Raw genomic sequence first — 20,037 nt, 5'->3', positions numbered from 1 at the left:
AACATATGTGGTGACATCCAAGAGCTAGAGCAGCTCTTCATACAACTGATATGAAGATCTCATATCTCTTTATACAAGAGATATCTCTGCTTTACTGGAGGCTGACAGAGCTGTCAAGGGCTCAGTTTTCAAGGGAGGAACAATCATTTGTGACGCAGACATGGCCTAACAGCAGCTGAAGGCACTATCTGGTTTGAAACCATCAAAATCACTAGACTGAAGATAGCTATGATGACGAAGGGACTACTCTGGCAAGGGAAAGTACATTCATGTCTGCATCCTGGGTTTGATTTAGGCAGAGCTATGAAATGCAGAATGAGGTTCCAAGTTCATGCTTTGTGACCTCATGCACTGAAATAAGGTTGATTAATAGGAAATTTCCTTTCTTCCAACATGCTGAAATCATTATACCACAGGGATATGACCTTTTGCTCAGATACTCTTATGCATTCATATCCAAGCCCTCCTGAAAGGAACTCAAGGGGAGATTTTATTCATCTAGCATAGTAGTTAAACCATGAACTTTGCTCCAGGCACTAGAGTAAGCTTCACCTTTGGCTTCTCTTTCATATTGACCATTTCAACTAAATATTCATTTAAAACCTCTGTGTTCCCAGAAAGAGGACTGATCTCAAAGCTTATCCACTTCAGTGCTGACAAAGAGACATTCGCCAGTCCAAAACTTGGTCTGTCAACCCTAACAAACATAGCCTCTTCAGTCAGAAAGACATTACCCGAGGTGCTTCACCTTCCCAGCTGGGTGCTGTTTGCAGAGGCAGGAGCAGCACCGCTCAGCTGGGCCTGAGGTCATTCTGGGACTTGTATCCTCCATCCTGACATACAGAAGGGTTCAGGGCACTCCTACTGACTACAGACACAAAGGCATCCATCAGTAGGCTACCAAACAGACTTTTGAAGGGCAGTTGCAAGGGTGACATCTGACAGGGTATGGGAAGCTGCAGTTCTGTTGCAGAAGGACGTTAAAAGGACAGCAAGTCACTTACTGGGTGTTGCAATGAGGCATGCTTGCACTCTGTGTTGCCCACATTGGAACTGAGAAAACTCCATTTCATTGCAAGTTTTCTCATTTGTATACTCAGTTGTATACTCTTGCTTAAAGGAGACTGCTCTGCTTATTTTTCCCTTTTTGGTGCCTTTTTTTTTTTAGATTATGTTTTAGTATCAGATTTTCTAAGAAACTTGAACCACTGCCATTCATCTCATGAGAGACAGTGAGTGAATCCGGCTCCGAAGGGATCAGCTCACGTTTATGTGCTTGTTTTTTCTACATTTATCTGTGAACTTCACTTCTGTTGCCCTAAATCAGATTCTAAGGATGCTTTAGCCCGCTGCAACCCATGGGGATGATGTGGGGAAACAGGGGTGATTCTATTCATGTAGGGAGTTTGGCTGCAAAGGAGAAACTGGACCGCTCATTGGCTGGACTGAGAGTTTGCTCCTGAAATGGCCAAATGGTGAATAATTCCTTTGTCCCTAAAGCTGGTCTTGTTTTACTTCCCTTCTCATATAGATCTTTTCTGGCTCTCTCTCAAAGTGATTTTCAAACCTGGAGTGCTATGACAGCCTCCACAGAAGCATTAGCCTACCTCAAGCTGCATCTGAATGCTGGACTGAGATAGGAGACAGGGTCCCTTTGGGGGCTGAGATGAAGCAGAGGAGGAGAAAGGTCCTTCTTTGTTCTTGAGATCTGTGGTGCCTCATGTGGAGGAGATCTGAGTTAAAGTGTTGCTTATCATGAAGAAAATATTATTTTCATCCCTTCCAGAGTGAAGAGCAAGGCGAACAACATTAAGTTTTGGCTGTGTTTGGCCCAATACAGTCAGCTCCTCTAAACTTTTCCAGACTCACTGCTGTCCAGCAAAGAGGCAGAGCTTACCTAACCCGCAGCCTGAGGTGCAAACCCAGGCGCACAGGCAAAGCTGCTCCCCAGTGCTTAGCAGGGAGCGGTGGGTGGAACAGGAGACACAGTCCTTGCCTTGCAGCCCAGGGCTTTGCTCAGATTCATTCTCTGCTGCCTACAGGGATTTTGGCTATGGCAAACACTTGAGAAGTAGAGATAAATCCAGGACAACAAAGCTTCTCCAAAACGCTTATTGTATAAACTAATGGTACAATTTCTTAAATAAGACTCCTTTTTTTTTTTTTCTTTTTTAACTAATCTGCAGTCCTTAACAGTCTGAAGGCAGAAAAATAAACAAGGGGGTGAGAGAAAAGCAGAGAGTTCTTATGCTGCTCATGAAATGCAATTTAGTTAAGTTGCACTACTATTGAGCCTGTGGATTGGAATGAGAAAAAACAAAGCTCACCTGTACACAGAGCTCTTCATATTAACCCTCATGGGATGAACCTTCCAACACAGTGCACGTGTGAGGAGTCTCATCAGCCCTGACCAGGGAGTGCTGCTGCTTCTTCCTTCACTTGTCCTGACCGACCAGAGGGTGAATTCCAAAGGCAACATGGTTTTTCGGCAGGTCCAGTCCCATAACTAGTACTCCACAGAAGTGGACAGCTGCCTGGGTGTGCGAATCTGTGCGGCCATGTCAGAGACAGCTACCACATTAATTCAGATTTCCTTGAATGCATGCTGTATATTACCATAGAGGGACTGTTAAGGTAACACTGATGAAAAGAATTTCACTGTGTCCCAGTGGAAGAGGAATTTGCTCTAACAAGGTGATAATCTTATTTGAACAGCCAGTCAAGAAAGGCAGCTTCCTGGATACAGAGCTCAACAGAGCTGAACACCATCTGATTTGTACCTGACCAATATTTCCTTCTGTCTCTTGAGAAACAAAGTAATGGAGGAATGAAGGGATCATCTAAATGTTTTATTTCAGCTAAAATGACATCATATAATTTGGTCTGATCAACACAATTACAAAGGTCAAGAGAAAATACAATAAAATTGATTAATTACTATGGAATTAGAAGTCACTTTATGGAAGAGTTGCAGATAAAAGCATCCTATTAGCTTATCTTTACAAGACACCATCAACAGTGCATCAGACAGCAGCACCATAGTTCATCCACCTAGATTAAATCACTGTTATTCAAGCCATTCTGGCTGATCCATAGAAAAGGAACTTTCTCCCACTGGCTCAAAATGTTTTTCAGTTTCATTACTCAAACAAGCTAATACAAGGGTCACAAAATGATGTGATACTTATTCACTGAACAAGAGGCATTATTAAGCTCTGTCATTTCTTGACCATAATGAGTGAATTCATCATCTTTGAAGATATGAAATACCAATACAGGCAAACAATGAAATATTACTGATGTTGTGGAAATCACAGAATATGAGATGGAACAAGTGTGATGGGGAGCTTATACCATTTTATCACAATAAATACTTTTCTTCCTTTGACCAACGTAAGCCTTAGCATTTCAGTATATTTTTTATGCTTTAGAAGAACAAGATTTCAGGGTCTTTAAAATCACAGACCGTAGGAAATGAAGCTGCAAGTCATAATTCAAAACTGATGTCTCAATAAATCCAGGAATTAAAGAAGAATTTGAAAACCTCCTCTGGAGAGCCAAAGCAGCTTTGGAAAGTAGTCAAAATTGAGATGGTAAAGTTGTATTTTTCTGCCTACCTACATATTTTATTTCAATAAAAACAGAATGCAGAAATTTACAGACATGTTTCATTAAGAAATAAGAAGTATATGCCTAAGACTAAACTGGGAAAAGACAGATTAACACATTTGTATTTAAGAAGCATTACCGTTCTATTAGTGTTTTCTCTAAGTGATGTAAAAATAGATTATTCTTTAGCAGTAAGCTGGTATTTTAGAGGCAATTCTCACACTGATTTATTTTCATGTTAGACTCAGAACTCTAAGTCTTCATGTCAAAACAATACTGATGCTTGTTTACACCCAAACTGAAAGATTTCCTTCTTTCACCAGTGGCCCATGTGAGGCAGATTTTTATATTATAGCTTTAAGACAAGAAAATACTGTCTTTAATGTCTGAGCAAAATGAATCAACTGTTTTTAAAATGCACTGAGAGGCCTGGAAGTAGATTTACTAATTCTTACTCATTCAAATTTCCAGTTTTAAAGCTCAATAAAACTCTGCAAATTATCTTCCTTCAACACTATCAGAAGCCTTGGTAATTTCACTTCTGGATAATGCCCAAGATATATTACAGACCAACGCTTTGCTAGGACATTGAACTACAGAGTGCCTGGGATGTATCCCTTTCCTTCAGTAAAAACTACAAAACACCCACCAGACTCACTCTTCAAAATGATGTTTTACCAGAATGTGAAACTAAAGCTTGAAGCCCTTCAGCCTGCACATCCCTGTCAACACTCCCACATCAACCTGGTATATTTGGTTCTGAATACGCTACATGCTTTCTTCCTCCCAGGAAAGTGGTTTTCCCTCTGTCGCTGCTGAGCTACAGCATGGGGTCTGCTGCAGGCAGATCTCCTGTTCTCCTCAGGCATCCCCCAGTCTGTACTGCTGCATGTTTTTTTCTTGTCCTCTGATGCTGCTTGGACACCAGGACGTTATCCAAACTATACAGGGGCAGCTGCTCACAGGGGAAGACTAATCTTCCCTTCTCCAGGTCTACTCAGGCCAGAGAGCAGCAACCAGAGTACAAGCCTTCCTTTCTGCAAGATCTAACAAAAAACTTCTAAATAGTTCTTCTCTTTCACAGTCTATCTTCTCTCCTTATACATGAGCACTTAAAAAAGTGACAACGTTTCCCTCTAAGATGGTATTGGTTATGCCATCTCTACCTAGTAATGTACAAGAAAGCTTCACATTACAGAAAGGTCTTTCTAAACAGAGTGTTTATTTATGAGTGCTCCTTGAAAAATGATAACTGTACTTCTTACCATTAGGAACACTACGGCTTTTTATGATGGCTTCTGATGCTAAGAAATCTAGTTCACTTAGTAAAAAAGGCAACCACCGTTAAAGAAATCATAAATCTCTTCATCCATCTGCAAACAAGGACGAACACATTTTACAGAATCCTTGTAATATTAGGCTTTGTTTTTTCTATGCTTCCCGTTAAAGTATATTTTACCACTTTTAAAATATTTCCTACTAATCCTAGATTTAAAATGCTCTTTTTTGTTATCCCACACTGTAATTTGATTCTGGTCAAATTTTCACCAAGGCTGACACTTCTGGGTTAGTTCAAAGTACTAGATACAGTTACACAACTGGCCACAGTTTTCACAGTTCACTCTGATTTAGTTAGTTTCTCCAATTTTCCTCCCATTCCCCTACTATATAAGGTTTTTCTTCCCCTCTGCCCAATATTTTCTTTGTATATGTACTTTTGCTATCGTTTCCAGTGTTGTTGCTCTCTTCCTTGTACCTCCCAGATTGTATCTTTGGACGTATCTGTTACTCTGTCGCAGAATCACAGAATGTTAGGGATTGGAAGGGACCTCAAGAGATCATCCAGTCCAATCCCCCTGCTGGAGCAGGAACGCCTAGATGAGGTTACACAGGAATGTGTCCAGGTGGGTTTTGAATGTCTCCAGAGAAGGAGACTCCACAACCTCCTGTTCCAGTGTTCTGTCACCCTCACCATGAAAAAGTTTCTTCTCATATTTAAGTGGAACCTCCTGTGTTCGTTGCTCCTTGTCTTGTTATTGTTTGTCACTGAAAAGAGCCTGGCTCCATCCTCCTGACACTCATCCTTTACATATTTATAAACATTAATGAGGTCATGTCCTCTCATTCCTTTAACCCACACCCAGTTTCTTCCTACTCTTTGGCTTCTTTTTTTTTTTTCAGATGTGGCTGCTAATTTGTCCAAATGCTTCTTGCACTCCAAACTGGTCCTTCCCTCATCCCTCCTCTGGGATTCATTAATCACTGCTTATATTCACAAAGACAACATAATCCCTCTCTCACACTCTGACAACTGCCCTAGTATGTCCTGCATCCACCCAGGAGATCTTCAGCTTGCTTCAGTCCTGACTTCCAGAACTTGAGCTCTGGAAACTCAGGGAGAACACTCAAGAGCAGTGTACTAGCATAGAATCATAGAATCACTTAAGTTGGAAGAGACCCTCAGGATCATCGAGTCCAACCATAACCTAACCTAACTCTAGCACTAAACCACGTCCCTAAGAACCTCGTCTAAATGGCTTTTAAACACCTCCAAGGATGTGACTCCATCACTTCCCTGGGCAGCCTGTTCCAATGCCTGACAACCCTTTCCGTGAAGAAATTTTTCCTAATATCCAACCTAAACCTCCCCTGCTGCAACTTGAGGCCATTTCCTCTTGTCCTATCACTTGCTACTGGGAAGAAGAGACCAACACCCTCCATAACATACATAGCATAAAACATGATGTCCCACAAAACCAGCAGCAAAGCCAGGACCTAAGTGTCAAGAAGAAGTGGATTTTCCTCACCTGCAGACCCACACCAACCTGTGCAGCCCAAGAAGGACAAGCTGGCAAGCGACTGCTGAAGAGCCAGGCTGAGGATGTGACATCTGTGGGTGGGAGTGTGTTACCCCCAGAAGGTAAGGCACGTTGGCCAATGGCTTAAGACAAGACTTGAGTTCAGCATCCAGCCTGACAAGGTGTACATAACAAGATTCTGCCATGCAACAGTGACTCATTATTTCTTTCCAACAGGGTAATACCACGCTACCAGAGTGGTACAGTATCATCTAGCATTTGGGTTAAGAACTACAATAAATTAGTTTTTCTCTTCGGTGCCCTTTACTCACATGTAGGCTGTTAATGACTTTATATTCTAAATCTATTATCTCACAGCTTAGACTACTGGTGCAAACCCTTTCAGTGTTCTAGAGCACAATCCCTAATAAAGCAATGCAAAAATCCAGAACAACCCCTGAAAAGCAACAAAGCAAGAAACTTGGCACAAGGGGACCTAAACACCAGATATTAAAAATATACGTTCTGGCTATACTTACATCTAGTGTCAGGAGCAAACAAACCTGAAAAGAAAACTGACCAGTTGGGTATTAACCATCCCTGTTGTAGGTATGTGGAAGAAAAAATCCTTGTTCAGGGAATCCCTTAAGGAGGAAGAAAGACAAACTAATGCCAAAGATCTGTACTTCCTCTCATCATGTCTTAGCCCGGAGTAGAGAGTTGTGTATTGTGCCCAGTATCAAGGTGCAGCAATGAATCTGCCCGTCAATGAATGGCAGCAAACAAGAACCAAGATGATTTTTACCTTCTCACGCTGTTCATGAATCTCCATTCATCTGGAACTAATGTGTGAAAACATGACTAACCTGTCCTTTCAGTCACTGTACTTTATTTTTTCCTGTTTGATGTAAAAACAGGGGTGGACAACATTAGGAAAGATCAACAAACAGCTTTCAGAAATCTGACTGTCAGGCTATTTCAGTGTTCTTTGTTACATATTCTGAGATTTCCCCCCCCAGATATACACCAAACTACTTAGATTAATTGATTTGCATGCAGAGCTAAAAAGCCGTATTCTCACTGCCAAAAGTAAAGACTGAAATCAGTGATGTTGTTGATTATTTAGAAGGAAAAAAAAAAGACAATGAAATGAAGTTAAAATAGCCAAAGCTAAACCAACCAGTTTTAAAATTCTGAATTTATTTTGACAAATTTGCAATAAGCATTATCAATTGTGTGAATAACTATTCAAAATGATAAAGGTTTTATTAGCTGTGTATTTTCTTACTATTTATATAATCCCTTAATGTCTAAAAAATATATTTTATTCCTGGTCCCTCACTAGTATGCAGATTTCTGCCAGAATCAAGTAACACACATAACAGGACAAAAAAAAAAAATCTCTGAAGCAGGGTAGCATTCTGGGTTTTTTTCTTTCTTTCTTTTTTTTTTTTTCCTACAAGTAAAGCCATTCTTCACAATTGCTCAGAAAACAAGAGAAAGTCCATTAGAACCTTCAGACTCTTAACAAAGACTCTTGGCTAATGTTACTGGTCTAAAAAGGAGATAAGCCATATAATTTTACAGGAAGTAACCCACTGAATCCTTCAGCAAATACAGCTTGCCAATCTATCTTCAATTCAAAATAATGAGGCGGCAGGAGTGTGATGGAGAAATAAGTCTTCAAAAACATCATGTAAGGGAATCCAGCTGTGCTTGTATAGCTTCCAGCTATTTAAAGGAAAGGAAAAAAAAAAAAAAAAGAGATAAAGACTCCACTCATATAAGATGTTGTTTAGAAACATGCAAACAGAAAAAAACCCACATTCCAACACCTTCAACTATGCATACTAAATCTATTCACATAGCAATAAAAAATCCTGTACTCATGAATATTTGTTTTTGCACGAAGCTATCAGAATTCTTTGCTGCAGTTTAAATATTCAAATTTTAAAGAAACAGTTGTCTAAATACTGCCTTTTTTACATGCACAGATGTTTTGCTGTGAATTTCCAATGCATAATAACAAGGTAAAAACATAACAGAGTTCACTTTGACTGTGAGCCTGGCATTTCAACTGAAGACATAACACAAAGATGTTCTTTCCAGAGAGCTCCTCATTGTTAATCATCAGCTGCTCCTCTCGATCTAACCACCAGGTATGCTTACAAGGACCCAAGCTCTGCCTATTCCAAATTCAAATGTACAGAGTCTTTTTGAGAATGCTTTATGTGATCAAACAAATCCAACAGCCTTAATTAAAGCTGGATCCATTTTCCTCCCAGTTTCATTAGCTTCAATTCATATAGTCAACACTTCCTGCTGAGCAGCATAAGGTGTTTACAAAGAAACTGTAGTATTGTAAAATCTACAGACCTTGTTATAGAACTCAAACAGCTCCTGGTGATTAAATTCTACAAACACTTTCTTCAGGTTCTGTGAAGGAAAAAGAAAAAACAAAACAACAATAAGCATATATTTTTTTTCTTATTCATTCTAATAATTCAGAATGCGAAATTAAGCTATGTGAAAGGTAACAGTTGCAACAGTTAGTTTTCCTTCCATTCACTAGAAAGTCTCTCACATACGCATATTTCATTTCAGTGAAGAATTCAAGTCTACATCTATTCTCCTGCTGCGAAGAATAATAATAATAAAATATTCTATGAAAATGATTTTGTTACCTTATTTTCAAGTCAGATAAAAATGAAAGATTACATTCATCTTACTAAGCAGTTTGTCTAAGATCTGGTAAATACCATTACACAATGACAAAGTCAGTAGTGTACTTGATTGAATTTGCACAGCTATTAATGTACTGCACCAGCACAGAGCTAATACTTCCATTCATTAATCTAACAGTTATGATCTTAGCATGCTGACACTGCTATAGGCATCTAGGCGCAGATTCAGCCTAAGTTAACAACATAACAGCTTTAAAGCACTGTTTAAACATGAAAAAAGCAAAATTAACATAACTGATGGAAACGACTGTGGATAAAACAGATGGCATTAATAATCCTCTGTACACATGTGCTGATGGTCTGTGGAGGTGGGGTTAAATTAAAATTTCTGTCCTGCTTAACTCGCTTGCAAGAAACAGGTAGTTTAATGCCTGCTACTTTCAATCACAGTGCAGATCTATCCAGACTGTTTCCGGCCCTATTTCTTCTACTTTGTCACTTTACTTCTTTCAAAATACATTCCTAACTATAGCTGTTGCTGTTAAGACTTTCCAAGGCTTGGAGGCATTTCTGCCGACAACACCTGCATTTCCACAAACACTAACAAGGCTCTGTGGAAAGCGAATCTGCAGACACCTCTACTCACAAAATATTATCAGATGAAATAATGTAGACACAATAATTTTGTTTAACTGGTACCAACTTCATGCACCACTAAAACAAGTAGAAAAGCACTTATTTATCAATTCAGCTTAAATGAGCAAGGATACTTTCGCATACAGACAAGGCTATGGGTCAAATTCTGTGTACTCTCATGCCAATGCAAGTCTTGATTTAAGTCAATGCTGCTAAATTTGGCGCACCAAATGCCCAAGAGCAGCAGAAGCCCTGGGAACTCAGGATAGGTACTGCCTGGTGCCTCCTCCTCAAAAGGAGCTGTAAGACACAGGAAAGGGATAAAATGACTGGGGCCAGCCTGTCTGGTGCAATTCCTCCTCCTTGCCCTGCAGAAAGAAGGATCCTTTCCAACAATTTCAGGGAGGCTACAAAAGCCTAGAAAAGGACCAGTGATTTGCATGAGAGACCAATCTTCCCCTCTGGGAAAGAACAATGCAATTCTGGGAATCGTATGCTGAATACAAAATAAAACTACCAGGACAGCAGTTCTCTTTGCCATGACTCCAGCTGATCCTCCCTCCAAAGAGCATAATGCTGTGACAGGGAAGTAAAAGCGTTTTTAAAGGCTTTCTAACAGTTAAGAAACAAAGAGAAAGCAAACAAGTGTTTTTTTTCAGAAAAGAAAGTGGGTAGAGAAAAGAAGAAAGATACACTAACAGCAAATGGATCTACCATTTCAGCTGGATGTTTGTTTGGCATTTGCCACTCCAGAAGGATTTTCCTGTGTGAATGGAAGCGAAACTGAAAAAAAGAGGAGGTTCTGAATAAAAGGAAGATACCATATATCTTAGAGTTTATCAGTCACAATGAATAGTCAGTGTCACCTCTTGCATGGTTTCTGGCAGAAGAGTCTGCTGGGTTTCGATACAGTGGCTTTGCAGAGAGGGGCAGTGGGTGTGTGACACCTCCAGCCACCAGATCAAATTACTCTCAGCTCTGTCTCTTTCAAGATGGGCATCTTCTCGTACTGTTTCAGATGAGCAGGAAAGATCAACTTCTCATATAAATATAAACTGGATCATCATAAAATATAAACTGGAAAGCTTGTCTTTCCTATATTCCCCTAACTACACTAATTATTGTAAGTTATAAGACAGGGTATGCAAATGAAAAAATAATAGTGCGATCTTTTTAATTCAGGTTCTTTTTATACTAAAAAAAAAAAAAAAAGATCACTATTCTTTATGAACAGGCTGAGTTGTCTCTTCCCATTATTATTTAATAATCATAGTCTGATAACTAAGCTAAAATTTATGTTGCATTGTGGCATGCAAATGTCTGTGGAGATCTAAAAGAAATGAGGCCCTGCCAGGCTGTGTTTCTGATCTGGGGGCGGGGGTGTCAATGGGAAAAAGGATTTAACAATCTTTAATGAAATATGCTGTTTATGTGCGCTTAACCCTCTGCTAAAACAGAACTGCTTCTGTGTGTAAAAACCTGGTACCTCTACTACATCACTTCAGCAGAGAGCAGTGTCACAAAAAGCCATGCAGAAGTGTGGCACCAGTCAAAAACGTAGTCAGGTGCCAAACAATCACTGTCATGTGATCAGGAGATTCTCCATACACCACAAAACCCATCACATCGTAACTAGGTCCCTACAAGAAAAAGCTACATCAGAGCTGAGACATCCATTATTCACTTCTTTGCTTTATTCTGTGTGAACACAAATAACTAATTAAAGCAACATGTCAAATGGCTAGGTTACCATATACTTCTTTAATTACTCAGTAAAGTACTACTAAAAATGACTGTATAGATAGACTATTGCTAAAGCCCTCAGAGCAGGCAAATTCCTAATCTACGTTGTGGAATTTTGCTCAGATAAAGATTCAAAATTACAAATGGCAATAATTTTTCAACCATAACTAAAACACAGGATTAAAAAAAACATCACTTTCAGCTTACTGATCTAATTAAATGTCACTGTGTGCAGATAAGAGTCTCAGCCTACTTAGGAAAGTGCAGCTAAGCTGCGTTGTTTTATCTACACATACAGGTTTTCAGATGTTGTCTCTGACCTAGTAAGTGTTTCCCAGAACGTAAATAAGAAAACAGTAATCTGCTGGATGTCTAACTCCTTTCTTGCTTCTATCAGCATTCTCTTTTCCTCTTCCCTGATAAATTTCCTCCCATTCCTCACCTTCACTCTACTCTTTCCCTCATTCCTGGCATCTCATTTTCACTTTGCTGTTATCATATTCCTGTGAAAGAGAACTAAACAGAGTTACCAGAAAACTAAAATGAATTTATTCCCATAGTCACAGTCACTCTAACTCTTTTTTCTCATTACATTCCAAACTTTGTCGCTGTTGCAGTAAAAGTTCCAGCTTCTGCTTTTAAGAGCTTTAGCCTTGAGTGCAACAGCTTCATAGCGTCAGAGAAACATCGTCGAAGACGTTATTCCTATGAAGACAAAGAAATATCTAAAATACTAAATATTCATTCTTCAGGAAGCTTTGAAAATGTGGAGAGTGGCTTTTGGTGTGATTCAGTGCCCATGAAGAGCGGCAGGGATGGCCCTGGCCTGATAACGCTCAATGAGCACAGCTGAAGAGGCGATGAGCAGCATCACCAGTTAAATAAAGTTGCCAGTAAGTTCAATGTGCTCGTCTGCTGTTAAACATGACAGAGAATTGCATTTGCCACTGGAAAAGTCTGTGTGAATTGCAGGTGCTGCTCAAGACAAATCTTTACATCACTCTGAATCCATTACAAGGAATAAGGTAGTAAGTTTTCTGAAACATATGGTTTAACGTATTTGGCCACATATCACTACTGAATATATTTTTAAGTGTTAAAATTAAGTTTTAGTGTCATTTTGCCATCATAGATCTAGATGGAATCTGATTTCATTCTACCTCTTCTCTCAATTGTATCAATTGTATCTTCTCTCAAATTGTATCAGTTTCCCATTTAGAGCCTCCTGAGAATGTCTGTGAAATTCTAATAAGTTTAACTGATTAGGATTGTTTTCTCCCCTTACCTATCTTCTCATTTATTGTCTGGTATCATTTTAAAAAACGTAACAACTTCACCAGTCTCTAAAACAGCTGTTCAAAACCAAATTTTCTTGGGCAAGGGGGAAGGAGGACACAGAGAGGCAAGAAGGGAAAGGAAAATAAAGATAAAAATTTCCTGCTCCCAGTCAACAATAACATGCTATCCTACCCAAAGCAGCCATTCTGAACGTACGGCTAAATCTAAAAAATAGACACAGTCATTTAATATACACTTAGCTTATAACAACCAGCAAATAATCAGGCAAATTTTTAGCTTAACTTGGTCATCAGCACAGAAAGGATGAAGACCCAACTAAACAAGATGTAAAAGACTTTCCAATTTCCCATTGCCTGAGCTAACAATTTATTTTAAACGTGAATACTTTCTTGCTGTAAAATGTTACTGTGGAAACCATGCAAAAAATACATCTCCTTAAAATACTTCAGAAAGCAGAGGCAAACTCCTGGTTATAATAAAAGGATTTTTTTTTCCTTAATCCAATGCTCTAGATACTTCTGTTTTAACATACTACTGCAAAAGCCTTCACTACTAATGACAATTTTGCAACCTTATGTATTGCCCAGCTGTATTACACACATTTAACTCCCCACCCCAAGCATAAGCATAGAGCAAGGTACTAGGAGCTATAAATAAAAGACAAACTTCTGGTTTTAAATCTGAATACGAAAAATTTACATTGCTGTAATAGTTCTCAACTGCAAAGCTGTAACTACTTTACGACATTGCAAAATAAATGCCAAGTATTCTGAAGCAAACAGATGGGGGGACAGGCTGGTTTGTATAACTAAATGTCTACTGATAATGACTGAGCACATGTAAAAAATTACAGTGCATTCAGCAAAGTTTGTTAATAGTAACTAGCTGAGGCAACACATATCCCAGTCTCCACATTCTAATATAACCTCTAATACTATCTTGAGCCACATCTCAGGTATGTTCAAGACAAGAATATTTTCACACTTGCATTCTATTCCCCTATTTATTCCTGTTAGATAGCCTTAAAATCTCAGATATAATGGAAGGATATGGATAATTCAACTAATCAGTTCGGAGCCAAATTCAGATGCATTCCTAAACACAGTTAGCTCTGGCCCTCCAGTGTCTGTTCTATACCAGTTCAGGCTTCCTTTAAATTTCCCTGGACCCCGCAGAACTGTGCATCTGCTTAGGCACTTACAGATCAGACGAGGGTCGCAAGTTCTGTCTCACAGTATTTATCAGCAAGTTTAAGCTGCTTGGTCAAAAAGATGAATTATGGTGTGGTAAGAAAAGCAGATGCGTTGAAACAGACTAGTATCGCTTAAAAGCACACCTGTTCCTTAACTCTCTGCACATAAGACACATCAATTAAGACTTCTTTATATTATAGCAGTAGATGGATATAACTCAGCTAAGGCATTCAGCAGAGCACAGGGAGTTAAATACCGACATATATTCCTAATTACACTTCTTTCACATCATCAGATAATGTGACCTTCAAACTTCATTCTTCTTCCAAGCTTATTTCCATCTGCAATATCAAATAATTATTTTTGTAGAGGAAAAAAAATCATGCTGAATAACATGCATTTTCAAGTCTCAGTGTGCAACTGCTATAAACCAGCACGTCTTTCATGCTAACCCCCTTTTTTCCCGATCGATATGTTAACATTTAGTTTGTACTTGTACTGCATTCTTCCTTTCAAAGTTGCATTTCTTTTTCATTTAAGCTTAAGAATTTCAAATACCCTGCGGTATCTAGGGAGATCAAAATCAGCAGCATACTAAAGATGAATTTCCCTCCTTTTGCAATGTATTCGTAAGCTCCCTACCCAAAGCTCTGTGCTGATTCTCGAGATCTAATCAACGTGTTACTGGAAATTGATGGTTTGGAGATACACACAGATAATTTTACTCCAGCAGATACAGGATCATCTTAAGCACATTTTCATGGAAAGTGCATAGAATAAACTCATTGCCCAGTCTAATTGTGAGCCAACAGACCCTGTAGACATTTGGAGACCTGCAGAAGACCTGACACATTTCCAAACAGCAACAATAAGTGTCAGTCATTTCCATTTTCACTCCTCCTGTTCTCTTGCACCCTCATGAAAATATCCATTACTGTCTGGACAAACTGGTGCAAAGCTACAGACAAGAAATGGGACACAACTACTAGAAAGACCACATAGGCTAGGAAGATCACAGATCATTAGAGGCAGACAAGACCCTTTCTTCACAGCAGGGGAGAAAAATGTTTTTAAAACTGAGACAATTATCTGGAAACAACTGCAGTTTTCACCTCAATATACCCAGTCAGAGTAAATACCATCTTGCTAAAGAAAAGGGAAACAGCCAAGTGTTCTTCCCAACAGCTGCTCCAACAGAGGGTTCCTTTGCCCTGAATGTACTAGGAATTTACATTCCTATAAATAACATCATCAGGTTGGTTGGGCTATTAATGATACTTTACCATGGAAAACCTCTCAAAACCAAAAATCTAGAGTTGTAGGGTTGTCACTTCTGTGCAAAGATTATGTTAAGTACACTTTTACAAAAACATCACAGTGAACAAACACACTTTTTGGTGAAATAGCTGGTAAATATGTATCGGTGCATACCTATCACAAGAAATACTTAAAAGCCGGTCTTTTCTACTGATACCTCCCTGTGTGTTCCACATATGGAAAACAGGTCATAGAAGATCTACTAAAAGGCTGACTTGTTTCTATGCTTGTTTTATATTTTGTATATGCCTCCACAAGTCCTTCCCTTCTTTGAAGACAACTCCACACAGCACAAGTTCATTATAGATTTCTCACTAGTCTCTGTACGGGATCAGCCATTAACAGCATAAAGCATCCATCCACACAAATGTGTCAGTGTAATTTCAGGATTCACTAGGAAAACATGTTGGTATAATTCTCAAATACAGTATCCAGTAAAAAATATGTTTGAAAATTGTTAGTTTCCTTCACTAATAGACCACCACACAACTACTAAGGCTACCACTGACTGATCTAAGGAACACGGGTCCTAATAATGACAACTTTCCTACTTCATCTCCCACCTAATTTTGCGAACTATACTGTAATCCTAATACTGTAAAAAGCTCTCTGAAGAAGCAACCTCACTAAAAATTTAAGACAAATATTCCCTTTCTTCCTATTAAATGTCACTGTTTCAAGTATGGAAAAAAGTCTCTGGGAAAGCACACCCACACTAATTGTTGCATATTGCTTACACAGTGTGCAGTCTGTAACTATCAGAACATAACTCTCTTCTTTTAGACAGAACTCTACTTTGATGGCTGAATAATTTTATTCCAGAGAAGAAATTAAATTCTCTGATCCTTCAAGTTTTTATGCATCTTATTTGGCATAGAAATTCTAATATTTAAAAAAAAAAAAAAAAAAGATAATGAATACTGCAAGGAAAAACAGGGAGTTACAACTCTGTGTTTCATTTATTTCCACTGGGACTATCATTTAAGTCTTCAAACACCATGGAGAGTAGTAAATTCACATTTCTGTTCTAAAGATATCTCACATCAAGACTGACACAGTAGTCTTACAGTCACCTTGAATGATAAGGAATTCACATTTCTTCTTATGCTTGCACCCATAGAGAACTACTGCTGAAGAAAGAGAGCCGAGCAATAGGCATGCTGGCTCCAGAAATGCTGTCAGGATTTTCTGACCTCGTATGTTCACCAAATTCAATCACAATCGAGTAAGTTTTTTACAAACTACACACGAAAAGTTGTCACGTAGGCACAGTTATGAAGTATTTCCATCATTGTACTCAGAAAAAAAATCCAGTTCTAGGAAGCTAACCGAACTGAGCATAAATATTAAGTGCAATGCTAGACTAGCATCATCATCTTTTGAAAACTTAATATTATGGACTCAAATGGGAAACACTACAGCTCAGTAAGTATCTCAGGACAGTGAAGTTCAGCCCTGCAGCACAGAAGACAGACTGACAGATTTGCGTGTAGATATCCAATGGTCATCACCTCCTACAGCAAGGAAATCAGCTCAACAACACGGACAGTGGGTTTCACAGACCTTCTCACACAGTTTGCTTTTAGCTGACATGATTCACATGGATTTACAAATCCTTTACGTTCAAATCAGATACACATTCAGTGTTGGGTCTGAAGAAAGCTGGACTTTGAGAAAGCTCGGATTCAAAGCGCTCAGGAAGCCACCCCTCTGGTCTCAGCTAAAAGCCAAACAAAACCTCCTGGGTCCAGGGGAAGAAACTTGGCTTATTGTCATCCGCATCCACATCTAGAGCACCTGCTCCGACAGGAACTTGATGTAGTGCAGTCATGCAGATGATGAACACTTTAGATGAATGGAGGAAGCTGGCATCTTTTTGCAGCTTCTGAGCCTACCTGGTTCAAAAAGATACTGCAACAATTCATTGTTTTACCACCAAAGGCCTCTCTTTACCGCCAGAAAACCTGAAAGCATCTATTGTTTCTACAGAGGCAGAAGAAAAGAGGCTGGATAAAAGACAGCAGCTTCTAAGGAAGCTCAGATCCATGTGAAATCAATGTAAATGATGTGAAGATACCCTTTAAAAAAATCTGCTTAAATATTTACAAAATGTCAAGATTAGATAATTTGTAAATTAGTTCTTTTGTTTGGGATGGGTGACTCAGCGTATCACCAATTTGGATTTTGTTAAGCAGACAAGCAAAGATAAAATGTTTGAGTTTCTTTCTGTGCTAAAAGGGTGTTAGTGGCTATCAGCAATCTCAGCTATCTCTGATCTCCAGCGGGCAAATCACTCCAGCAGACAGCAACTGGGTGCTTGCACACAAATCTCAGCTGCTGAAAGAAGCTGGAAAGCCATGGGGGAGTGAGGGATGTTAAACTATCCATCTAGTTCCCAGCAGGATCAAAGACAGAGCTCTCAGGGAATAAGATTGTTTGTAAAGTAATGTATATTGTCTTCCTCTTTTTTTTTTTCTTTAATTAGGAAGTCACTGCTTGTTTTTATTGTACTCTACGAAATATAACAGATGTACAGCTTTTGCAACAATACTCACAATTCACAAATAAATGCCAGATTCACAAACAAGCTCGTAGCCAGTACCTCTTCCTCACCAGAAGCAATTCAGCAAGGCCTTGGACCTGAGCTACCCATCTGGATGAAGGACACACTGATGTCAGAGTGTGATGAAAAAGGTATCGCCACCCTCACACAAGCAAACACCAACATTTCTCTGGCAACAGGGCACACTGCGAAACTGGAAGAGGTCTTTAAAAGCAAAGTTTCTCAAATTAGAAACAAAAAGCTTTTCCAACAATTAAAAAAAAAAAAAAAAGGAAGACTAGCTGGTCTATTCTGATTATGACTGTGCAAAATTCAGAGGAATGCATAAACAACTCCTTATTATGAAGCAATTCAACAACTTTTCTTTCTCAGTTTGTCACTAAAGGTTACACATGTTCTGATGAGGTAAAAATTCAGCTATTTTTTTATTTTAGACAATGTAATTTCAGTGATCTTCTTTGTTACTTTTCCTGAAAAGCTATTCAAAACTTAATGCAGTGGTGCGAATTCTCACGGCTTACAAAGAAAACTGGACAGGCTGCTAAGGACAGAAAGTACTACAAGTGTTGTGTGTTTTCACATAAAATGAAGATGAAATCAAACCACTCAGCCACAGTTTCCTTCAAAGCCAGAATATGAATATAAGTATGTAGGTAATACCCCCTCAGGGATGAAAATCCCCCACTTTCAGCTAACGTAAGCAATTTGAAAGAGGGTATCAAATCCCTTTTTACTTTCCTCAAGTCTGTGTGCTACTGAATTACAGTTCATACAGGTTGCTTTAAAAGAGAGTGATCAATGTGAAGGAATACAGAAGCAGATTTGGATTATTCTGCAGGTGGCTGGAGTACAATGCTGTATTCAGGCTGGCTGCAATGGTTTCAGTGAGTATCAAAAGCATGAGACTTTTTGTTTTTTTCTCAAAATGAGTGTGTTTAGCTCCAAAATAATTACATTTTTTTTCTTTCAAGACAGCATGATGCAAAACTGAAATGGCAAAGCAAGGAACAAAAACTGATATTATATGGTGTAATCTTTTCCTAAAGACAGAAATGAAATTAATATTTAAACTATGCTTAATGTCTTTTAGATTTTTCCCTTCTAAACACACACATTCATCAAAGGGAAAAAGGGAAAAATAATGTGTTACAGGTCAGTTTGAAAATGCTACTTTGGCTGTATGAACTATTTTATAAACTGATATTTAAACCTGTGTTTAAGATACTAAGTTACTTCTTCCAAAAACATACTGAAAGCTCATGATTTGTTTAATGTCATGTCTACACTGATTATAACACAGATTAAAAGTGTAATATATGGGTCATTTATATTTAGATTTTCAATCTAAGTATCTAAACTAAGCTGTGTCCAGATTTTTCTTACACCTCCTCTTATTTATGGAGAGAATGCTAAGAATATATTTGCTGCCTACCAAAGGTTTTATATTTAATGACCAAAAAAAAGGAAATTATTTTATATATTTTATCTTGAAATAATATTTCTATGTTAGTATGGAAAGGAACTTCACACAACCTTTGTTCTCCTTTTAGTCATGAGAAGGTTTTCAACATGCATACTGTTCCCCACATTCTTATCTCTAAATTGGAGGGATATGGATTTGATGGATGGACTGGTAGATGGGTAAGGAATTGGCTGGATGGCAACATCCAAAGAGTTATAATCAATGGCTCAGTGTCCAAGTGGATATCAGTAACGAGTGGTGTCCCTCAAGGCTCCACACTAGAACCAGTACTACTTAATATCTTCATTATTGTCTTCAATGAGGACACAAAAAGTGGAACTGAGTGCACTCTTTGCAAGTTTGAGTGGTGCAGCTGACACACCTGAGGGGCAGGACGCCACCCAGAGGGACCTTGTCAACCTTGAGGAGAGGGCCCATGCGAACCTCCTGAGGTTCAACAAGGCCAAGCGCAAGGTCCTGCAACTGGGTCGGGGCAACCCTCAGTATCAATACAGGCTGTGGGATGAAGGGGGGGTCCAGAGGAGGAGGTTGGAGGGGGTCCAGAGGAGGCCACAAAAATGATCAGAGGGCTGGAACATCTGTGCTATGAGAACAGACTGAGAGAGCTGGCGTTGTTCAGCCTGGAGAATAGAAGGCTCTAGGGACACCTTATTGTGGCCTTTCAGTATTTAAAGAAGGCTGATAAGAAAGATGGAGATTTTTTTTTACCAGG

At 38.9% G+C, this 20,037-nt stretch overlaps 1 protein-coding gene across 1 annotated transcript in view; it reads right to left on the bottom strand.

Moving 5' to 3' along the window:
• Positions 1-7,587: 7,587 nt before the first annotated feature.
• Positions 7,588-20,037, bottom strand: part of COMMD10 (COMM domain containing 10) — a 105,549-nt gene continuing 93,099 nt past the window's right edge. The window contains exons 6-7 of the mRNA XM_082074519.1: positions 8,784-8,843; positions 7,588-8,138 (exon numbers count right to left, since the gene is read on the bottom strand). Of these exons, the coding sequence (XP_081930645.1) occupies positions 8,100-8,138; positions 8,784-8,843 (99 nt within the window). The 3' untranslated portion in view covers positions 7,588-8,099. The remainder of the gene's footprint in view (positions 8,139-8,783; positions 8,844-20,037) is intronic.

This window comes from Streptopelia decaocto (genome assembly GCF_964273445.1).
Source record: "Streptopelia decaocto genome assembly, chromosome: Z".
NCBI classification, from domain to species: Eukaryota; Metazoa; Chordata; class Aves; order Columbiformes; family Columbidae; genus Streptopelia; species Streptopelia decaocto.
Note: the sequence above shows the minus strand (reverse complement) of the source record. Positions and strands in the feature narration are given on the sequence as shown.